The 23,834-nt window shown below is 29.4% G+C and overlaps 2 protein-coding genes and 1 long non-coding RNA gene across 8 annotated transcripts; 2 read left to right on the top strand and 1 right to left on the bottom strand.

Moving 5' to 3' along the window:
- The first annotated feature begins 1,650 nt into the window (after window positions 1-1,650).
- LOC105213412 (ADP-ribosylation factor 2) lies at window positions 1,651-2,796 on the top strand. Its single transcript, XM_011186647.3, has 4 exons — window positions 1,651-1,907; window positions 2,036-2,298; window positions 2,360-2,485; window positions 2,542-2,796. The coding sequence occupies exons 1-4, from the start codon at window positions 1,841-1,843 to the stop codon at window positions 2,626-2,628; spliced, it is 543 nt and encodes a 180-aa protein (XP_011184949.1). The 5' UTR covers window positions 1,651-1,840; the 3' UTR covers window positions 2,629-2,796.
- Window positions 2,083-21,781, bottom strand: LOC105216021 (microphthalmia-associated transcription factor). Of its 5 annotated transcripts, XM_011194309.3 has the most exons (10): window positions 21,624-21,763; window positions 19,003-19,468; window positions 18,443-18,857; window positions 18,242-18,343; window positions 17,666-18,181; window positions 11,150-11,170; window positions 7,680-7,824; window positions 6,896-7,137; window positions 6,671-6,835; window positions 2,083-6,604 (listed from the first exon to the last, which is right to left on the bottom strand). In XM_011194309.3, the coding sequence occupies exons 1-10, from the start codon at window positions 21,628-21,630 to the stop codon at window positions 5,801-5,803; spliced, it is 2,883 nt and encodes a 960-aa protein (XP_011192611.2). In that variant the 5' UTR covers window positions 21,631-21,763; the 3' UTR covers window positions 2,083-5,800. The 5 variants fall into 5 exon arrangements, with proteins under 5 accessions (XP_011192611.2, XP_011196738.2, XP_028897917.2 ...); XM_011198436.3 differs by lacking the exon at window positions 19,003-19,468 and having other exon boundaries at window positions 21,624-21,781; XM_029042084.2 differs by lacking the exon at window positions 21,624-21,763 and having other exon boundaries at window positions 19,003-20,682.
- Window positions 20,814-23,586, top strand: LOC114804401 (uncharacterized). 2 transcript variants are annotated; one of them, XR_008470941.1, is made up of 4 exons: window positions 20,814-20,974; window positions 21,577-22,848; window positions 22,974-23,100; window positions 23,242-23,585. It is a non-coding gene; the product is annotated as an uncharacterized LOC114804401 (long non-coding RNA). The 2 variants fall into 2 exon arrangements; XR_008470940.1 differs by having other exon boundaries at window positions 22,974-23,586.
- The last annotated feature ends 248 nt before the right edge of the window (window positions 23,587-23,834 follow it).

Here is a 23,834-nt window from a genome sequence, read left to right as displayed (position 1 = left end):
ACAAGCAATGGCAAATTTCCTTTCTTGGAAAACAAGTAATCGTACCCAGTAATACGACTATGATTCAGCTTTAGAAAACTATTATTTCAATGTTTTGCTGGGTAGCTGCTTATCTGCATGTTTGTATATCTAAATCAAAATTGCAAATATATTTAAAAAATATTAAAAAGTATTTACATATGCATATTATCAGATAAAATAAACTCTCAATAATTGTTAATCACAGCAATAATTTTCCTTAAGCAGCATCGGTAATCTGTAAATATACACATTTGCACAAATTACAAAATAAATTACCTGAGGCTGTGCTTTTTTACATTCACCGATCGTACTGAGATACACCTAAAATTATGGGATCTAATTTGAAATTTACATTTTATTGAAGTGTGCAAGAATATTAATAATTAATAATATCTTTATACTAAGGAAAACTAATTTCCTTACAAAAGCAGTATATATTTAAAAATATTCCGTCCATTTGTACTTTTTAGACAATGATAAGTTAAGAAGCTTAAGAAATTAGAATAAAGTTTCCATCCTCCTTTTGGTATGGTATCTAGTATAACTATGTGAATATTACATATCGTATGTATGTAAGAAGAAATAAAACAAACTATATGATCCTACGGAGGAGTATATATTATAAATAATATAAGTACAGTAAAACCTGTAAAGTTGTACACCCTTATGATGTGAACACTCGCTCAAAATGTTCTGTGCCAACATAATATTGTACAAACAATCATTTCTGCATAACATGGACAAAAAGTGCTGAACCGCAGGTGTCCAGCTTAGACAGGTTTTACTGTATATATTTTTAATTTCATATTATATGTTAATGTCATCTGTTATTTGTTACTTTTTGGACATTAAAATGCAAATTATATTTCTTAGTTTGCAATATTTGATTTATAAATATATACATAAACAGAAGATGAAGTATAATTATTTAAAGACATACTGTTAAGAGACATAATTTTTCTGCATATATAGTTTTGGAATGCAAAATGCCAATGTACATATATTGAAAAATACTATAAATATATTTTAATTCAAACACAAAGAGTTTTTAATTATTTTATTTATTGGTTTTTATCCGGTTTTACCCATTTTTATGGTGAAGGGAAATGTGTCTATTAGGATTGGTTTATATAGTTTGCGAGATATGTACAGAAAACCTATTAATGATCGGGTTGAACCATATCTATTCTTAGAGTAATCTCATGTCCCGAAATCCACTTAGTTGTAGCACTTTATAGTTTTTTAACGCCGTTTTGTTGAGGTGGCAATGGTCAGATTTCGGTCATTTGCAATATCAACCCTCTCACGGTATAGCAAGACGGACGTACTCACATACATCTGGATTTCAATTCGGTTCAACATTTGGTTATATATATTTCTACATCCATCTCGTTTAGTTGTAGATGTTACAATCAACAGTTACGTGAACAAACCTATTATACTGTGTGCAACATGTTGAGAGAGTACAAAAATGTATATTATATTTCCATGTTAGAAATATTGATTTACGACGCCCAGGTTGATTAAATAAAAAATTGTTGGTCGAAACGGCGAGTTATAAATAGTGAATATAGAAACCATGTAAAATTGGTGTTGGCAATGCCACTAAAGCACTTGTCATTCTTTAGCTGCCATATTGAAATTCTTATAAGAGAATATTACTACACGTCGATAATTTAACAATTGAGAGAATTTAATTCCAGTTCTAATAAAATTGATTGACTGAAAACCACAAAGTATTATAACAATACTATTAGCGTGTTAAAAACTAAATCATAATTGGAACAAGTGTTTAATTTAAACAAACAGCTCCGCTAAAATGGGTTTAACAATTTCTAGTTTGCTGACACGTCTTTTCGGAAAGAAGCAAATGCGTATTTTGATGGGTAAGTTCTGGATATTTTGTTCATGAAATATTCGGGAGAGTGATGATTGTGGTACCATTCCAATCCGAATTTTTTTTTACATTTAAAGCAATAATTAAAAGTATGTTTATTTACTTTTGTATATATAGTTGGTTTAGATGCTGCTGGTAAAACCACCATTCTATATAAATTAAAACTGGGGGAGATTGTCACGACCATTCCAACTATTGGTTTTAACGTTGAGACCGTTGAATATAAAAATATTTGTTTCACCGTTTGGGACGTCGGTGGTCAGGACAAAATTAGGCCACTATGGCGCCATTACTTCCAAAACACACAAGGCCTAATATTTGTGGTGGACTCAAATGATCGTGATCGCATAAATGAAGCTGAAAAAGAACTACAGAATATGGTTCGTGAAACTATATATATGTATATATATATTTCTTAAGATACATCTTTCATTCATGCAGTTACAAGAAGACGAACTTCGTGATGCTGTATTGCTGGTTTTCGCTAATAAACAGGACTTGCCAAATGCTATGAGTGCTGCTGAATTGACCGACAAACTAAGACTTAATCAACTTCGAAATCGTCATGTAAGCCCTATTTAACTTATAATGCTTCATCATATTAAAGGAAATATTTTTTATAGTGGTATATTCAAGCAGCGTGTGCTACTCAGGGCAATGGGCTTTATGAAGGTCTTGACTGGTTGTCGGCGGAATTAGCTAAAAAATGATAAACAAGTGCCCTAAAATGTTTTTTATTTATTAATTACGTGATTTCAACTTATAAGGGTATAAAGCGAAAAAACTTGTTTGGGATGAATTCTTAATAATTTTATAAATATTAAAACCAAATTAATTAGATTGTACACATTCTATAATAAAAATACTTTCGCTTCTCATTAATTGTATTCAAAAACAGGTCGGGGACTCGAGATAGAGATTTTATAGCGTTATTTGTGTAGAAAAAATTTTAAATTGTAAATTATCGCAGTTTTTCGTACTTTTATAACTAATTTTTGTTGTATTCGATATATAATAATCAAAAATCTCAAACTTGTACAAAAAGTTGTTGTAGAATGATAGGAAGTTTGATTTTAATTTATTTGTTTTTGTATGAATATGACACATATATCTTATAAAATATAAGTAAACTTCTTTAAAATACAAGTGCGCGTTGCAACGTCCGTCTGTTGCTTCACTATTAAAATATGTATTTGAAATATTCAAATTGAAGATTTCATATTTAACATTTGCTTCAAGCAGAAGTAATGAAGCACAATATATACAATTAAGCAGCAGACCATTATAGTTCGTTTTCAAAGAGTAAAATCAGTGTGTTGAGTAGTTGCTGAGTTAAGAGTTCTCTTAAAAGTGAATGGACACGCACGCATTGTTCAGTTTTTAGCAATGTTGAACCATATTTACGCTTAAATTTAAAGATTCTGAAGAGATCTTAGAATTATCAAAAATTGAAATAATTTTCACTCAAGTAATTGCATGCACGGACAGACGGATGAAGGGATACTAGGTGATACAAACAACTGTTGAGTGAAAAATATTATTACTCTGTGGAGCATGTTGGTATAAAATATTATTTGAATAAGGTATAAAATATTATTTGAATAAGGTATAAAATATTATTTGAATAATTTATATTATAATTTATAGCATTTATGCTTTTTCCTTTCATGCTTCGTAGTTCTCATTATCAGTACTGCATAACTAAAACGAACACGGATTTATATCCGGTCTGGGGCAGTCGCGCCGGTAGAAAGACCGTTGGCTATAACAACAACAACAATCGTTGGTATACAATTTCTTTACGGCACGAGATATTTTATTTATTACCACGTCAAATATTTTCTAGTTGGAATTATCATTTAAAGAGTAGTATTAAACAAGAGTGCTTATTGCTTATATAATATACCGAGAACTGAATTTAAGCAACCCAAATGGCCAATTTTATTCTACCAATAACAGACTTGTTTATCTTAAACAATCACAGCTCTTGTCTTTTAGTTCGTGGTTTAATATTCATTTTTAAAATGCTCACATTTGAATTGCTATGGTTGAATATAAATAAATAATTCATTAAAAATAAACTCCAATAAAAATAAAGTTGAATTACATTATTTCAAATAAATTAAATACATACATATGCACATACATACAAATATATATTTTTAAAACAATTTGAAAATTTACATATTCATACGTACATACATTGAAATATTTTACTTAATCACCATTATGCGTATGTATGTACATGTTAAACGACGTGCATAAACATATGTACGCTTACATGTGTACTTAAATCGTTCATTTGAAATAATATATTTCAAAGATTGACTTTTGGATAAGTTGCACCTTTTTACAGAAATTCTATTGAACACTTTGTTCATAAACTTAACTTAAACTCTGTCTTCTTTATTTCAATTACGGAATTTTCCATTATTTTCTTGCGGTTTCTTTATTGAATTATAGCTATTCTCAAATATAACAACCAAACTAAATGATTTTAGCATTAAGCCATTTTAGCGTTTCTTTATGTTTAATATACAGTAATTAAGTTTTATTAATAACTGAATATGAATTAATACGCAGAAAAAATTTTGCTTTTCCTTTACTACTTTTATTTTAAGTAATAAGTACATGACATAAAAACATGCAGTCATTTCCACCCTCCTGTATGTACATAGTTATTTATTTACTCAAAGGTGCACACAATTAAGTGCATCAGTTTTTCGCCTCAAAATATTGGTGTTACTTTTCTGTGATATTTTCAATGTCAGTACAACTTATGATATCTATTATGGCATACAGTTTGAAACTTTTTCACATAATTCAATTTTGTAACAAATGTTGTATTTGGCTATTCCTATTATTAAATAGGTAAACATGCTAATATAGACATTTACATACAAATACATACATATATATACATAGGTCAAAGGAAGGGTCAACCAACTCACATATCGGTATTCAAAATATTGTCATATAACATTGTACATATGTGATATGGAAATCAATAATTTAAAATTATTTTGTTTGTAGTATATTTCATGTTGGCGGAACAGGTGTGTACATTTGTATTTATCTATGGTTTCCAAACATACATATGTTTGTATTAATTTTCTCTAATTTAGTAAATTTTTGTAGCATTGAAAATTAGTTAAAAGAACAATGTATGTTTAATTTTTTAATTAAATCCGCAAATCAGCTTGGGAAATTTCAATGGTAATACAATTATTATATGTTACTAAATATGGACGAAAAGTGAGCGTAATTTGGGTTTACTTTTGATTTTCCTGCCTAAATTACAAAAATGTTCATTAAGTAGTTACAAAAAATCAACAGTGATAACCATTTACAATTTAAAACGAATGAATTGGCTTTTCGTTATACAAGGATTAAATTTGATAAACGTGACTAAAATAAACATTCCGCTTCCACGATTTAAACTCTAATCTACTACTCTGATTGCCTATAAGGAAATACACTATTATATAATAATACAATATGTATAAATATAATTAATTTTATACACCAAAATATTTACATATTTTGTTATTTTTGTATGTTTTAAGTAAATTTTCAACTTAAAACTTTGTATTCTTAATATGTAACAATATATAACAATCAACAATACAATTAATGCCTATAATAAGAAAAAAACAAAAACAATGTACATTATATATACACGCTTGCAATCGCAGGTGTGTCCGTACATATATACACATGTAGACATATGTTTTACTTACATATTATAATATACATACATGTATAAGAGGCGTATTTTATATTTTTCTAATACACAAGAAGGTGTAGTATTTTCATATTTGTTCTATTATAGAATACATTCGTAGGTAATATAAATAATGTTTGTGTGTGTTAGTCATTTTATCATGCCAGGTCTATGTCCAAGGAATCAGGCGATAGTAGCATAGGATCATTTGTTGCTGATGAGACTAGTGAGAGAGAATCGCTCATCATTGCATTAGATAATTCATCAGAAGCGTGTGATGCACCGACATGATGTTCGTCGTCGTGCAGATGGTTATGGTGCTGAAGAGACGACGACCCCAAGCCGTTAAGAGGAAGATTTTGATCCACGTGTTGGTGGTGCGAGGAAGATAATAAGGGATCTCGGCCGTGTTGCAAAGTCGATGGTGACTTAGACAGGCTGTTAATATCATTTTTATTCATCATGGACGTAATTTGATGTTGCGAGTGGTTTAAGTAATGATTACTATCGCAGCAGTGTTTGATTTCCTGCTGTGCGTGTTGTTGTTGGTGATGCTGTTGTTGATGATGATGATGATGACTGGATTGTTGACAACTTGTTGTTAGGCAACAGACGGAATTACTCATATTTTGCCTTTTGCTACTGCAACAGTTACCATTTATATGTGTCACTGTTGACGCGGACGAAGTAACGGTGTTTTGATAGAGTTCGTCTAGCGAGTTCGCATTATTCTGGCAATTGGGATTATGACAGTCGTGATCATTGTCACCAATACAATCATTGCCATCGAAACTATTACAGCATTGCAGATGCGTTGTCGATGGCGAATGTGCTGCTGAAAAAAAGTGACTAATGTTTGAGGACAGCAAGGGATCACCACAGTGTACAGGATGTTTGCTGTCCTCCATAAGGTCATCTATTTGAGTAATACTGAGGCTGGCTTCACTTGTTATAACAGACAACTAAAAATATGTGAACAATTTGATTTTTATTGAACAACAAACAAAAATCGTCCAGACAATACATACTTTTTCTACCATATCCGGTATTAATGATGTTGAATGATTATTATGTGACAATGGTGAAGCAGGACTGGTTCCTTTGAGGAAAGATGCTGGTGCTGGTGCTGATACTGAAGTTAAATTAAAGTCACTTAATGGTAGTCCGTGCGACTTAGCTTGCATTTCCAACTCCTTTTGAATGAAATAAATAATGTTACTTGGTTAACATGTACAAACTATTTCATTAGATACCTTTATTCTATTTAAAAGCTTTCGATTTTGCATTTCCATTTGACGTTGGCGTAGCTCATTTTGTTTCAGCCGTGATACTTCATGTTTGAGGCATTTGATGTAATCGACAGATGATTTAAGTATTGTGCCCTTGTTTGGACGAATGTCACGTACGACTTCGTAGTATGGATCGTTTGTTTTTGGTAGTAGTGTGCCCAGTTCTTTAATGCGGTCGTTTATATTAAAACGTCTTCTGCGCTCAACTAGGAATTAAGTGAAATTTTAAACGAAATTCATTAAGCTACATTTTTATTTAAATGATTTGTTTTCTCAACTGAAATAAATACAGGGCTAGCTTTTAACTGTGCTATAAAGATTTATCATCAAATCGAATTCAATATTTAAGGCTGAGAAAGTCGTTGACGACCTCCTGATGGGAAACTTTAAAATTGTATCTATTTATAAAGTTAATTTATATGGTCAGTTTTTTATTTTTTTATATCTTCTCTTTTTACGAGCATGGGTTTGTGGATTGTACTCACATTTATGAAATGTTCTGATTTAATTTATTTAATTCTAATTTCCTTATTCTTGAATCTCCCACATTTTGTACTGAAGCAAATGTACGACTATTTTTAAACACGTTTTGAGCAAATATTGAATTTTTGTAGATAAAATATTCATATATATACAATATTTATGAGTTATTATATACATTTTTTAAATTCAAATCATACATATGTATGTATACATATAATTTATTATTAATTTGCTGCCGCATGTGTGCCAAATAATTTTTACTTACTCATATTATGATTATCCTTCTTCTGCCGGTCCTTAACTAATGCATGCATTTCCGCATCGGTAATGGATTGTGGTTCTTGTTTTATAGCCAAATCTGATGAGAAATTGTCGAATTTTAGATCTGCATCAAACAGGCAATCGTCCGCCTAGTAAAATTAGAATATAAATAAATTAATTCAAAAGAAACAACATTTAATTTTATTAACACGTATACATACATATATACAATCATAAATAAGTACGTATGTACGTATGGAATATGCATATGAAGGTAGTATTAAATTGTACATACATATATATAATTATATTTTGATTTTAACCCTTTCGCGGACACACGAAATTTAGTAAATGTTATCAGAATGACATATGCAATTATTTGGCTTATAAAACCGATAATTGATTTCCGATTTCAGTTTTGTGTTTATGGTTTATTGAATATTTAATTTTTACTCAAAACAAAAAAATTATAGTGTGTCGACATACACCGACGTATCCTAATTAGGGATTTTGATTTGTTATAGGGACACGTCGGATATGCTCGACGTCGGACAGAGCCGACATGTCCTATTTCATTTTTTCTATGTCGGCATATACCGACGATTCGAATTTAAGCCATTCGTTGTGTCGGATTATGCCGACGTGTCCGCGAAAGGGTTAATAAAAATCTTCTTCAAAATTATTAGAACGTCAGTCTGCTCAATAAAATAACTCATCCTAATAATACGTCTACGAGCTAATCACTAAATATTATTGATGGAATGTAATATAACTACTAGTTTAGCAATTGAATGTCCGTGGAGGGAATAAGAGCTTAAACTAACAAGCAAATAATTTATTTCGTACGTATGTAAATATTTGAGTGAGGCTTTACATACATACATATTTTTTTTATCTGAGCGTATCCAAGTCTTTCTCTTCTTTCTGAGTGAAGTCAGACTTTTCGGGATAATATATTTTTTTCATTTTTACTCCAACATACTAGTAACACAAAATTCTTACAAATATTCATAAAAGTACATATGATTATATCAACATATCATATGAATAATGAAAATTTAAACTTATAGAATTTATACAACTCAAAAGCTTGTTGTGGCTTTGAGTTTGATGGAAAATTATTCTGGCGTTTTTTGACTTTTCATTACTAAATATTCTCTCTCCAATTTCCGGCGTGATGAAATAAAAATATATGTGAAAAACAGCAGTGATACCTTGACTCTTATTTCTATCATCAACTTTTTATTAACACTATTAGTGAGCTCTAAGCAATTTAAAGCCTTATTCAGTCGTGCGTTTCATTATATCATACATCACACGCAGTATTGAACAACTAGAGGCTAATAAATTATGCACACTATAATATGTACTATATAACTTTCAGAAAGTAGTAGACGTGTACATAAATGTATGTATAATATAATATTATATACCAAAGTATCCATACTTGCACTTATCATATATTTATGGGTGAACGAAATAACATTTTTTCACAGAAAAGTAATTAAAGAGTGGTGTACTAATAACTATATTTTGAATTTTTATCAAATTATGTATAATTCTCAAACATACGTAATAAAATACTCTAAACTCGTTTGTGTGACTAAGAACTTATTCAAAAATACTATTTATGGAATTTATTTGAAATCTTTACTTATATAAATAATAAAAAGAAACTGGTCGCATTTGTATAGGTGCAGATAATAGGATTCTCATTTCTAAAATAAAAATGTATTTTAAATATCTGAATATTTTGAACTTGGACTGCTCATCTAATTCCGTGTATATGGATGTTCGATGATAACGCTCACAAAAAAAAAAAAGTATATAAAATTTAATGTAAACAAATTTGAACACTTGTATATACGTATTTGCTTGTGTGAATTGCGAGATAATTGTCTCATTTTATCTATAGTTGTATAGTGAACATCCATAAATTTCAAATAGCCTTTATTTTCAAAAGAAATCTACCATTTGATATGGATTTGATTAACACATGTAAATTGGAAATGTCAACAGGTTGTTGAAGATTTTTTAGTCCATTAATTTCATTTACTTTGAGTTGAATAATTTTGTGAAATAGTTAAATTTTAATACAGTAAAAATTAAAAATCAATCAACACACTAAAATAAACCTTGACATAAAATACGAGTACGCATTGCAAACGGACAACATACAGCGGACAGAACGTGTATCATACGTGTATGCGCACATTGCCAATGTCAGCTGCCTATTTTCGTGACCCCTCTATCTTCCCCCAACTTTCCTCCACTTTGTTTACTTGCTACCCACCACAACCCACCAACATTCGATGATTGTTTGATTTCATTGAGAAAAAACACAGAGTTGTCAGTCGGAGCGTATCGGACGCAACAGCATTTACAACTACAGCGCGGCTTATAAGTAATGACTTGTGAGCATTCATCAGTACAATATCAATAATATTTGCTGTAAATTCAGCGTTCCTAAATTATTTACAGTGTTACCTGCTATGTATATCGTATTACTTATATGTATTTGTAGAACATAAATGTGAATTAATATATACAAAGATATGTATACATATCTCACGTTTATTTGCTCACGTTTAAAAAATTTTGTTTATAAAAATTAAAAATATTATTAGATTTAAGATTTAACTCATTGAAATATATAATAAAAAACTTAAAAAAATTCTGATAGATACATACATATGTACATATGTATATGTATATAAAATATTGATATATCTCTAAAATATATATTTTTAAGAATATTAACATTGTTATCACATTACAATCAACAGCATTTAAAAAAGTACGTATCAGAAAATATACATACATAAAACAAAAACCTTAGTGAATGGATGAAAAAAGCATGCATTAATATGTATAATATTTTAATATAAAAATTTAGTACGTATTAGAGTTATTAGTGAATTTAACAGAAAATTCGATATACGAATAATTGGTTACATAAAAATCACATAATATGTACAGGGCGGTATGTAAATGTTGACCAACTTAAGGAGTTACGCCACCCTGAAATTTTCAAAAAAATTATTTATTTTTTGTTTAATTTCAAAGTCTATATTCTAACAAGTATTTTGAGATGTCTCCGAAAACAATTCTCAATAATTACGAAAGTTATGATCATTAGAAGTCAGCGCGCTGGGAGTGCACCGATAGTACATTTTTTTCTTCTTTTGCGTTTTTCTCAAAACCACATTTTTCGAGACTGTGTACACGTTAGCTCAAAAACTTCTCAACCGATTGACTTGAAAATTATTCTAAATATACTAAATCTTCCTAAATAGATTTTCACAAAGATGGGCCAATTTGTGAACTACTTAAAGAAATAAGATAGGTATCTAATAAAAATATTAAAAATATAATAAACTTACTATATTAAACTGATATAAATAAAAATATGTTTAATAAGAATAGCATATGTACATAAATAATAAAGTTTAAAAATATAATTTTAGCACTTACATCACTGTCAAACAAGAGGAGCTGGAAACATATAAATTATTAATAAAGCATTTTAAAAAAATGTATAGATATATATAATTTAATGAATTTTTGAAATCAAAATACATATCAATATATTTAAATATAACTATGAAACTTTCGTTGAACTTTGAGACAAAGGACTTTGATAGCACATTAATCTTCAGAAACCTACTATTATACAATTGCAAAAACCTTCAACTAATTAAAGTTTTAAATTGTTTTACTTTATTTATTTAAAAATACTTTATAACTGTAAAATATGAGGTTTAAGAACCTTCTGCGATTTATTATATTCACACAATTCATTTTTCTTGAGTATGTAGAAGTTGATATCCAGTTTATATACCACACATAATTTAAGTACATTTATTATTCAGAGCTGTTTTGAGTATTACAACAGGTTGGCGTATGCAATTACACACAAAAATTTTCATACATCATCAAAAACAAAAAAAACTTGATCAATTAAATTTCGTCCAGTTTTTAGAATAAAAAGATACAATGACCTTTAGTGGATTTGTCTTGACTAAACACTCTGAATATTAATTTTCGAGTATTCTTTGAAATTTTACTTCTGTTTATTCTATATATTGTTATTTTTTACGAGGAACCTTTTTCAAAAACCATTTGGATTAAAAAATTTTGAAATCATTGCATACCATAAGATAATAAGATAATTTTTAGATATTTACCTCTGTTTTCTATTTGAAATAAGCTATTTCAAAATTGGAAAAATCTTTACTAATATAGATTTACTAAACGATGTTAGCATAATATTGTAAACAAAATATCAATGGTATGGTTAGCTCAATTAAAGATACAGCCAATATTTCGATTACATATTACATACTCTTCTCTTAAACGAGTTCAATTATGCATTTTTTTATCCTATTTCTCATATTTAAGAATGTAAAAATATTCAATTAATACAACTAAAATTTTTTTAGGCACTTGTAATGTGCTGTATAGACTTAATGAAATCGTTTATCATCCTTTTAATTTATACATACACATATGTGTAATTTATTGTGCTTACACAAATCTGTATGTATTTATGATCATAGGTATGTCAATCAAGAATAAACAATACATTTGTCTGCTCGATTTACATTCCTTTATAGTTGTGTTTGTTCTGACATTTATATAGTCTTATCTTATCTGATAAGTCATCCATATAAAAAAACTAAAAAATACAAAAAATTACTCTTCAAGTAAGGTAAAAGATTGACCAAGATGGCTGACGCTTATTATCCATTCATTTATTGGATAATATTAAATATTTTCGTACTTTAATCCTTAAATCTTGAATTATTAAGAATTTGTGAATATGTTGGTAGTTAAATTGAAAGCAACCTTCAACTCATTTCTTATATGAAATCTCTATGATAAAACCAGTATTTCTTTCGGAAGGCATCTGAAAGCTGTATATCAAACATGCAAATCGATTTTGAGTAATCACTTCAGTTATAAGAGCATATGCACATTTGTGCGTAAGCATAGTAGATTCCATTCTTTTAAGGTGAATGGGATATTGAAATTTATACATATTCAGTCATGCTAATAATAATACTAAATAGATTTACCAGTATTGATAAGAAATGCGCAACTTGTGCTCATTTGATACAGTTAGAGATAAGATTGATAGGATAATCGTTGCTAACACAAGACGAAAAATATCATACATTGTAAACATGTGAATTTTTTAATGCATTTAGTGAAATCGGGCTTTGTATAAAATATTAATTTACTCTAATTACGTGCACGTCTTTCAAATATTCGAGGCCCAGTGTACTACTTAAGAACTTTGGGAAAGTATATATGTATATACATGTTTAAAATAGTATGTATAATACATTAAACGCTTGAAATATTCTGAAAAAATTTCGGCAATAAATTTTCTTCAATATGGTATGTACATATGTATGTACTATATGAGTGTAAATACATGTTCAAGTTATTTGTAGAGACTTTATGTAAAGAATAAATAGCGGCAGAGAGCAAAATGCAACGATAAAAATGATTATTTACACAGCTTTTTTAACAATACTAATAAGTACAATTTTTAACTCACTTTAACGACTTGTTCTAAATATATAAAGTCAGCATATAAGGAGATTATATATCTCAATTGAATTTTTAAAAAAATATGCACAAACCTGACTCGAACTGTGGCTGTTTCAGTACTTTGTACGTTAGAAAATATTGGTTACTATGGCGTAGAAATCTTATTTTAAAATTCTGACAAAATAGAGTATTCTCATTAGCTACTTCGAAAAAAGTTTAGAGTAAACAATGAAAGTCGTAAGTACATACGTTGAGTACATAGATAGTTTACCTATATTTAGGTAGTCAACTCTTCTAAAAACTTGGCGACAAATGAAAATGTTTGTATAGACGCATACAAACTTACCACTCAATATTTAGGCTTATCATAATTGAATTTTATTCAGTTATCGGCATTGTGCCTTGTGTTGTTTAGTTGATAAACAACCATGTGTAAAAAGACTTAAAATGCTCATCGATCAGAAAAAACTTCCTTTTTAAGAAGTTTTGTTACAATTTATTGTTAGTCAATTATCGCAAGGTTTTTTTGTGATTTATCAGTCAATTTGTTATTAAATATATCAACTTTAGAAGCTCTTTAACTGTTCACGTGGAAAGCATGCATACATGTGCATTTTATACACCTACGCTCTTATATAAAAGCTTCGCCATATTATGTTCATGGCTCAGTTTTTTGCTTTAGATAATATATTTATTTAATTTTAAATACTTTACATATACATTTGTATAAAAAAAGCTGTATGCTAGCCTCCCATGTGCTCCGTTTTATCTTTTGTCACTTTCAACATTGGCTCCATAATCTTATCAAAAGCGACAGATAAATATGCCAAGTAGTGATTACATTAAATAACATCAACCCTCTGAAATTGCAGTTTATTCTTAAAGAAAAGTATTAAAGATATTTCTTATAATATTTTCATGAAAAAATAGTTAGCTTAATTTTTTGTCAGAATTTAATGTAAATATGTTAATTGTAATGAATTACGCACGAAACAAGCAAACAATTTAAAAGAGGGGATTTTATTCTGAGTACAACTTTTGTCAGTTTCAGCAAATCTATATTAAGAAATTGTCTCTAGATGGATTAGTGTAAATATGTCTTTTCTCAGATATGATTATTTCACAGATTAGTAGTAATTAAGTTGTAATTTTATATATACGTACATATATATATAAAATAGCGATAACCCATTTCTATATACATACATATGTATATACCATATATGTCAAATAAATTATCATTTAATTTTTTTTTTTCAATTCAAAGATTCTCCAAAGCGAATACAATAAACATAGTACATATGTATACTCATCTACATATGCAATCTTATGTATGTATTTATAATATTACAAATATTTTGCCTTTAGATAAATAGGAAAAATTAGCTTGTTCATATAATTACCCAAAAAATAAATATTTTTTATGTACGTACGTAAAATATTTGACGTGTTGAATGACAGCAATAACGCCTTTGGATATAAAAAACGTATGAACATGCATCTACATACATATGTGTGTGTGTGGCGCATTTCAATTTAATATCATATGAGTAACTCATATACATATATATATATACATATATACATATAAAATGGGAACATACGTATATTGAATAAGTTTCGCAAGGGTGGAGGGAGCTCAATTAAAAGAAATTACAAAATGCTCTAAGTTTGAATAAGTACATACATATGTACATTAAATTGATCAAGTATTTCCAAACTTCTTACTACAAAACAAAATATATATCTACATTTGAACTTGTGTATATATACATAGATCCAATACAAACGTGAGTTTATTTCGAATTATAACACAGTTAACATTGTAATAATTAGTATTGTAAATACAATTTAAGTATATATAATTGAATATGATTATCGCCTTTTAAGAAAAAATATACAAATAAATATTTTAACGAAAAAACTCTAATGTGCTAGCATGGTGAAACCAGTTTTGTGAATAAGTGTCGCAAGCGCAAATCATTATAGACCCTTCGGTAGTTATATTAGAAATCAGTTGCGTACAATCAATCAGTATGATAAACAACAAAGTAAGCATGCTTGTACAATTGAGCTTTCTTATGGACTTCCCAATAAAATTTGCATACATATATATGTATATGCATGTTTACTCATTTCATATATATTTGAATAAATATATTCTCAAATAGTTGTAATAAGATATTTATGCGATTTTTTCGTTTGGTACACTCACCTTTGTTTTACGCCGTGTTATTACATTAAAAACCGGCATTTTGCTACGTTTTTGGTTTTTTTTTAGGGTTGGGGTGGATCTATGGCGTTTTTTCGACAGTTTGGCGAACTTTTATTTTCCTCGTAAATAAGTTTAAATGAATATAGATGAGCAGGTACTTATGAAGGTTTTTTACACTTTCTTATTTTGGTAATTGCCTCGTGTTTATTTTTAAACACTATTCGTTTAGTAATTAATTCACTTGTTCGTTATTGGCATGAAATTCAAACGTTTAATGTATTGTCAATAATTATATTATATAAGTGAGAGAGAAGTGAATTTATAATGAAATTTGTTCACACTTGTTTCAATTTTTAAACAAGCGTACTTCTCGAGTGTATTCTAATAATACTTGATTCAAATTGGTAAATACTGCCGTATAATGAGATCCGATCTAAGCGTGTTATTGTGTGAAGCAATTAAGTACAGGTTTTATGCGAACTTATTATTATTTTTATTTATTTCAATTTTTTGAATATAATGAATTAGTCGTAATTACGTTTTGCACTTCGTTAGGTTAAAAATTTATGTTTAGCTCCCAGAACATCCGAAGGTCGGAAAGCATTGATCTTTATATGTAACTGTTTTGTTATGCAAAAGCTATAAGCGTAGAGTTTGTAATTCGAAAGCTCCATATAATTTCATACTTTTTTTAATATCGAAATACAATAAGTACTGAAAAGTGATCGTCTCCCTTTTTAAAGGAATTGTATGATTTTTATTATTATTTGTTTCTCCAAATCCGGCGTTTTAACTGGCTCTTGCATTATATGGCAATCGACGTTTTACACTTTTTTATTGTTAATTAAATGTGTTGAATTCTCACATTCCCTCTACAATTTTATCGTAGTAGCTTTCTTCATTTATATAACGTTTAATTCCTATGCAGTATGAATATTTAAAATTAAATAAACAAAGCAAGTTACGGCCAACCGAGCGCTTTAAAAATTTTAATATATGCTATAGTAATCTACACCCCAGTTGGTGCAAAGCAGTTAAGTAGAAGTTCGAATCTCTACTAATTCATCGAGTTCGTTTTCGTTGAGCGAAATGACTTTTACCACTACTACAAAACGATCGAGGTGATTATAAATTTGAAGCGTTCAACGCAGTTCTCATTTCGTTTCGTTTATGTGGTGTATTATTACAACTGTGTATAGTAACTTCGATCCCGAAATGCAAAATATCGGGATTTTTCTAAACTTTAAGCGAAGAATATTTAAATTGATTTTCTTATTAATTAAATAATTAATTATTTCTATTTAATAATGATATCTATTGTTAATAAACTACAATATTAAATAATGTAAATACCTACATTACACATACATATGTCTGTCTATACTAATTCTGATTCATTAAAAAATTACTTTGAAAATAAAAGACGCGTGTTAAATAGATGGACCATGTTCACTCTTTAACTTATAAAAACACACACTATATACCTATTAACAATAAAACCTATTTAAAAAATCTATTAATATTACTTACATGACCGAGATTTTTTTATCTGTATGTATTTTAAACTTACTTATATATTTATTATATATATAAGTATGTATATAAATATACATTTAAAACTGGTATAAAGGCATAATTGCAATAGATATCAGTCAAAACGTAATCCCTTTCTACCATATACATAATTACGACCTCTTTTATCACTCTTCATTGAAAGTGATTAATTGAACTGATTATTGTCGATTTAAAATATTTACACTTACTGCTGTTCAGACATTCGTGCTTTAATTTTTCTTTTATAAATGTTAATTTTTGCTCGCATGTTGATCCAAGATAACGGACTACAGAAACTTTATAAAACATACAAACTAATTTGTTTAAAATGCGTCACTTATTTCAGATATACGAGAATATCGACCCTTTTTTCAACTTTTCTGTGCTCAGGTGTTGTTTTTTTTTTTTTGGCAAGAAGAAATTTTCATCGAAAGTCCAAAAACTGCACATACATTAATTTAAAGAACATTGTTCAATATATTTTTCAAGCAGCACAAATATTACTAAGGGTAAATGTGTGAAGCTTAGTTTAAAAGGACAAAATGCATGAAGAGTGCTAACAAGAAGTACTATGAGTAAGAATATCTACAATTTACATACATGCAAAAAGGTCTTATATGAATTTAATATAGAAGCACAGTGTGATTTGTATTGATACTTACTTCAGATGCACTTGTTGCTACGGAACTTAAAGGTGACATTGGTGCTGATTGTACTGGACTAGCCGTGGATACATTAGAACAATTAGCATTTCTTAGTGAATTTACTGGTCCAGATGAACGTCCGCCAAGAGATAAACCATTTGTTACTCCGATTACACAATTCTTGCCGCCCGTTAAACTTGAGGAGTTACCGCCAATTGAATTTTTATATGCGCTATCGCCTCCGAAACTTTTCACTGAACTTTGGTCAGTTGGAAGAAAAAATTGACAACTGGCAGCAGTTGTTATATTATTACTTGCACTATCTACACCATAAGGAGAGGGTGACAATTGCATATGATCATCCATAATAGGAGTTGCTGCATTCGGGGTGAGTTGTAAATGTGGAGAATGTCTAGTACTTATCTCTGCTCCTCCATTGGATCCGCCAAAACTTGAAATATTAAGAAAATTGGGAGATTGATTGGATTCACGATTTGTATTTGACATTGTTGTAGTGTTGGGTATAGTTTTGTTCTGAAAATTTTATAACGAATTAAAAACATACATCTTAAAATCTTCTTTACTAAAACTTACCTCCCATTCATTTTTAAAAGACTCGCTGAGATATTGTCGAACTTGATTTTTCTGCTTTTGAATAACATGGTAACGGGTAGGATTTTCTAAAACTGTCCGTACCTGTAAATACAATAAATATATATTTAAAAGATTACAACTACCCTATTGGAACAATAGGAACTAAAAATATTTGCAAAATAGCGATATCTTAGCATTTACCTGTAAAACTTGTTTGGGTACATCCACACCGATACTTTGAAGCGGCCCCTTTAACATAACCGGACTAGAACTGGTCCCAGAAGAATTTGCTGAGGGAGGGTTAGTGAAATAATTTTGTTGGTTCACTTGAACATCATTGAAATTTGTTCCAAAACTATTAGGTGATGGTCTATAACCACTACATGTATTGCTATTGCCCATCATGTGTTGGGCATGCAACTGATGACTATTGTTTAAATTTGGTATTTGCTGTGTTATATAAGACTCCACTTGCTGTTGTAGTGCTGCAACTTCAGCTGCGGTAGTTGCTCTCTTCTCTGCTTCACGACGCTCCAACTCTTGTTGTTGCTGCTCACGTTGCAATTGTTGCTTAAGTTGTGTGCGAGATTTTGGAACAGTTGTTTTAAATGTAGGGCTGAAATATAAAAATAAATTTCCCACAATTAGTCTACTTATTGTCAAACTTGTAAAAATTAATAATGAAGAATAATATAAAATAATGCTTTAGTTATGTCATTCAGTTAGGAATTTTATTTCTGTAATCCTCTTTTTTTACCCACCCCCCTGTTGATGGCGGTAAGCCAATAACTTTTGGCTCAACTGGCTCCGTGACTGCTATATCCCCTAAGTCCACTATGCTTGGATCCATTTCTAATATCATTTCCAAATCTTTGTCTATTCCAACTGTTACTCGTATATTACCTTCAGATTGTTTCTTATGACCATCAGAACTAATAGCCAATGCTGAATGGAAATGAGGAAGTAAATCTTCTTCATTTTTATACGTTTGCTCTCTTTGTGTGTAACTTATTTCTGGTTGTGCAATTTCGTTACTAACTTCATCAAAATCCATCAAGGCAGTAGGTTCAACGCCAACCTCAATTCCAAGCATTGGGTCGATTGCATTAAGCTCACTCATTTGCTGATTCTTTTTGCTTACATTTGATTGATTTAAATTATCTTTTGTGGTAGTCATTTGGAGAGTTTGTATTCGCTGTAGAAATTCTTGAAACTCTGGTAAATTATCTGAGGATGGATTAAAATTACTTTGAGGTGACATTGTGCTTCCGTTATGATAACTGATTGGATATTGATTCAGACTATTATTAGAGTTGACAAAAGATAACTGTGATTAAGGTTGAATAATGTTTGCTGGTATTCTGGACACTGCTGGTTTCGGCTTCAGAAATTGATGCTAATGGTAACCGAACTGGTTGAGATTCTATATTTTTTATTTTGTATGATTCTGTGGTTAAAAAATTATCAATTTCCACCTTGTGTTTTTGCAAGAGCAATTATTTATGATACCGATATTTTCAGTTGCATTGATTATTGATTTATTTTTCCAAAAAGACAAATATTTTATAATGGTTATATATGGCCATAGAATGTCTATTACACGCGTGCAAATACGCATTTATAAAAAATTTGGTACCAAATTTATACATTTTACATCATTAAATACTTCACAATACATCTATAAAACTTTTATATGTATGAATATACATAACATATATGTTGTCATGAAAATGTATAAGTCGAATTATTCACAAAACAATATACACTGTAATTTCAGAATATTGCGTTAATTGTGTTGTGTTTTATATATTTCTTCTCATTTCTTTATACATAATTTTTTGTTCAATCACTTATGATTCATTTCATTCACTTCGTATTTGTTTTTTTTGTGGTAATAGAGTTTCACAATTTTTATTAATTGAACTAAACAACATTTTATATTATTTCTCTTGGTTATATCGTCAATTACTAAAAGCAGAAGATTTTGCATTGCCATATACTCGGCCAGTAAGCAAAAGAACAACGGACCTTGATCTTGTATCATACAGAATCTCTTCAATTCGGCACCTATCGCTGAGCGGTTCGATCTTTCGAACTGTTTCGTACATTTATTCTATTTTAAAACAGCTTTATGTCTTAAACACAGGGTATTTGTGATCAAATTTAATTTTTTTTTTAATTTTCATTTGAATCCTTACATATTTTCAAACCGCTGTTGAAACATTCCCAGTTTCTATTTCTTTTATTTATAGTATCATTTCATTTATACAACAAAAAAATTCTTTGACAAAAATATAACATATTGTTTATTGTTAACACAGTTCTTTTAAATAGTTGTATAGAGGAATAATGACCCTATATTCGAAAGATAACTTTTAAGAGAAATGCGCATGTTCAAAAATAATTTCAAAAGCTTTTATTAGTAATATACATATCTGAATATGAGGAAAGGTAAGCACACGACTGTAAGTTCATGTAGACAAATTTTAAGTATACAATGTAAATAATTTTGAAATAAGGTTTCTAAGCAAAGAGATGAAATGTTTATTCTTGCAATTATAGGAGAAACCCCTCTTATCTTTGACTTAGGAGGTCCTCCTTATTCTCCTAAATGTAATAATTAGATTTGATATCAGTCAGATACGTGTGTGTGTGGTGTTCAAAAAGTAATGGGAATTGTAAAATTTAAAATTTCACGGGTTTGGGGAGTCCAATTGTCAAATATTTTTTATTGTAAGTTCGATAAAATTTTCAACTGTATCTATTGCTTACTTCGTCTGTAGCAGTCGCTGAGGAGTTTTTATTAGATTGGCGATTTTACTCACACTTCGTTGCTTGTTTGTGAATTCTTGGCCAAAAACAATACAATACACAGCCATATTCGCCAGACAACATAAATGTAGACGAATTAATAAATTTAAAAAAAAATACGAAAATTTCAGATATTTTTTGATCACACCTTATTAACCCAAATTTAGTTTGAATCTATAAATAATAATTTCTAATCAAATAAAAAAACTTAACTTAATAAGATTTGACATCGGCTTTAGTAAGCCTTCGATTAACGAGTGCATTAAAAATGTTCATTAATAATTTATAACAGAACATATTGGTTGTCTTAAAACATATAGAAGTTTGAGGTTTTGTATTAAAAAGATATCAATTATTTTCAAACGAAGGCATTTGTACATTAGCATTAAATTGTGTTCTTTCAATTTGAGAATAACTTGAGAAAACATTTTGGATTTTTAGTAATAATAAAAATGTATATGATATAATATTTCTAATTATTATATATTATAATATTTATAATTATATATTTTCTTAATTTCTAGATTCTATTGCACAAACAAATTTAAATAAGACATAAAAGGGCTCTTACATGTCATCGAATCGTACTGAACGGGTAGCTGCCTTCAATTCATAAAATTCAACATTATCCGATCTTCCAGCAACTTGGACTTCAGTAGAAAGTAAATCCAAATCTTCGATCGGAAAATATTCAAGATCGAAATCCATGTTTATGCCGGACTCAGCCATAATCGCAGTTAAATATATTTTAGGCAGGTCGAACTTGGGGTAAATGGAAAAGTTCAAGCTTCATTCGTTCATTAATTAATGCAAATTGATTGCTGGCAGCTTGTGGTGAATTGGTGAGTTTTCTTCAAAATACATTTAATGTTGTGCAATATCTTTTCATTTCACTCTTCGTTGTTTTATTTGTTTGGCAGCTTAATTAAGAAGAGCTTGAAACTCGGTCGTTGGCAATCGGCAATTAATTCCAATAAAATCAACTTGAATGTCTTGTTCAACGCTGTGATAGTGCTCTACAATATATATACATACATATGTACTACTCATACAAATCACTAACACATATGTAACCACGTGTACTTAACCAGCTGATTACTTGCTAGTAGCTTTTACCGATCGCTAGTTTTAGAGTTTGTGCCTCTTTTGTTGCCTTTATCATGTTTGTAGAAAAGCAATTTTTTGGATAGATACCGTGCAAATGTTAGTTTGTTTGTTTTTTTATTCACAAGTTTAAAGTAGTTATTTTGCCTCCCGTAAGATAAACGTTGATATTTTGGCGGCCATCTTTAATTCTATTTCATTTTTATTATACATTAATTTAACACGATCACTCTTCGTTGCTTTTCGTACAAACACAAATTCAATATTAACACATTCATAAGCCTATTAGTATCATTTCGAACTATATATGTGAAAGCTATTTGCCAAGTTGAGTGTGCGAGCGTAATATTGGCTGTCGCAACCAATTCAAACTCTTGAGTTTATGTCGCGAACGAAATAATTAAACAAGCACCACCGTTTTTTTACAAATACTAAAAGATTTTGAAAAATTTACTATTTAATGCTGACGTTCTTTTAGTTTTTAGCAATTGCATGTATCAACTTTTAAGCTTAATTGTAGAACTTCACCACTTAGTGCCAACCGTTCGTCTACCTACTAGCGACACCGGGGAAAAAGATAAAGCAGTGGGAGAGTATTTACTCATAGCAGTCGTACAGTTAAAGAAATGGTTTCGGACGTAGCTTTGAATGTACTATGTAACTCACCTCAGTTAGTGGTGGATACAAAAACGGTAATGAAACGAATGCTAGCACAAAATAAAATAATATTATTGACAATTTTATTTGTAACACAACAACTCAAATGCATTCATAATAAAGTAGATAATTACTTACAATTTTTGATATATCTTTTCAGATAATTGTATGGACAATTTTCGCAAAAATCTCATCTAAAGTTTCGACGTGTTCTGTAGTTTTGGAAATCCTCTATCTGTCAGGCACCAAGTACTAACATACTTGTTAAGAAACTACAATTTACAAAAGTATACAATATGTATAAACATGTTTTTTTAAACAGCTACGTTTAGTGAATCCATTTGTCAATATTGCCATATAACTAATTATATGTATAACTTTATTTATAACCTTTTTTATGACATTTACCTTTTTTGTGTTGCCTTAAGGTGGACAGAAGAGCTTGACCAGAAGATGTTATAACGGTAGTGTCAATTTCCTTAGTTATGCTTTTGTAATTGACGTACATTAATTTTAAAGCACTCATCATAACTTCGACAAATAGATGTCGCGTCCAGTGAAAATAGGAAGAGATAAGAAGAATGAACAATAGATTTGTTAATTATTACAATTGTATTATTACATTGTTATTGTTTTTCTCAACTAAAGAGATAGATATAAGATAAGATATATATGGAATATATTGTGTATATGACAGAAATATCAACCTAATGGACCAAAACCATTATATTTATATATTCGGGGTATGGGGGCTAGAACGTCGAGATCGATTTCTTCATCAATGTATTACTTATTAACAAACAATTTAAAACATTAATTGAAATTCTTATCTTGGATAAAAGAACGAAAAGAAATGTCCGTACTTGCTATTACCAGATTGATATACATACATTTAAATACATATTATGAGTGAGTGTGAGTGAACAAAAGCATATCCGAAACAAAAAAAGTTTGGTACAGTAAAAAATAACTATTGTGAATGATGCCTGGAAAAATATTGGGAACAACAGCTAACTTCACA

The sequence above is a fragment of the Zeugodacus cucurbitae genome, chromosome 4 (genome assembly GCF_028554725.1).
Source record: "Zeugodacus cucurbitae isolate PBARC_wt_2022May chromosome 4, idZeuCucr1.2, whole genome shotgun sequence".
Lineage (NCBI taxonomy): Eukaryota > Metazoa > Arthropoda > Insecta > Diptera > Tephritidae > Zeugodacus > Zeugodacus cucurbitae.
This window is presented reverse-complemented; position numbering and strand designations above follow the sequence as displayed.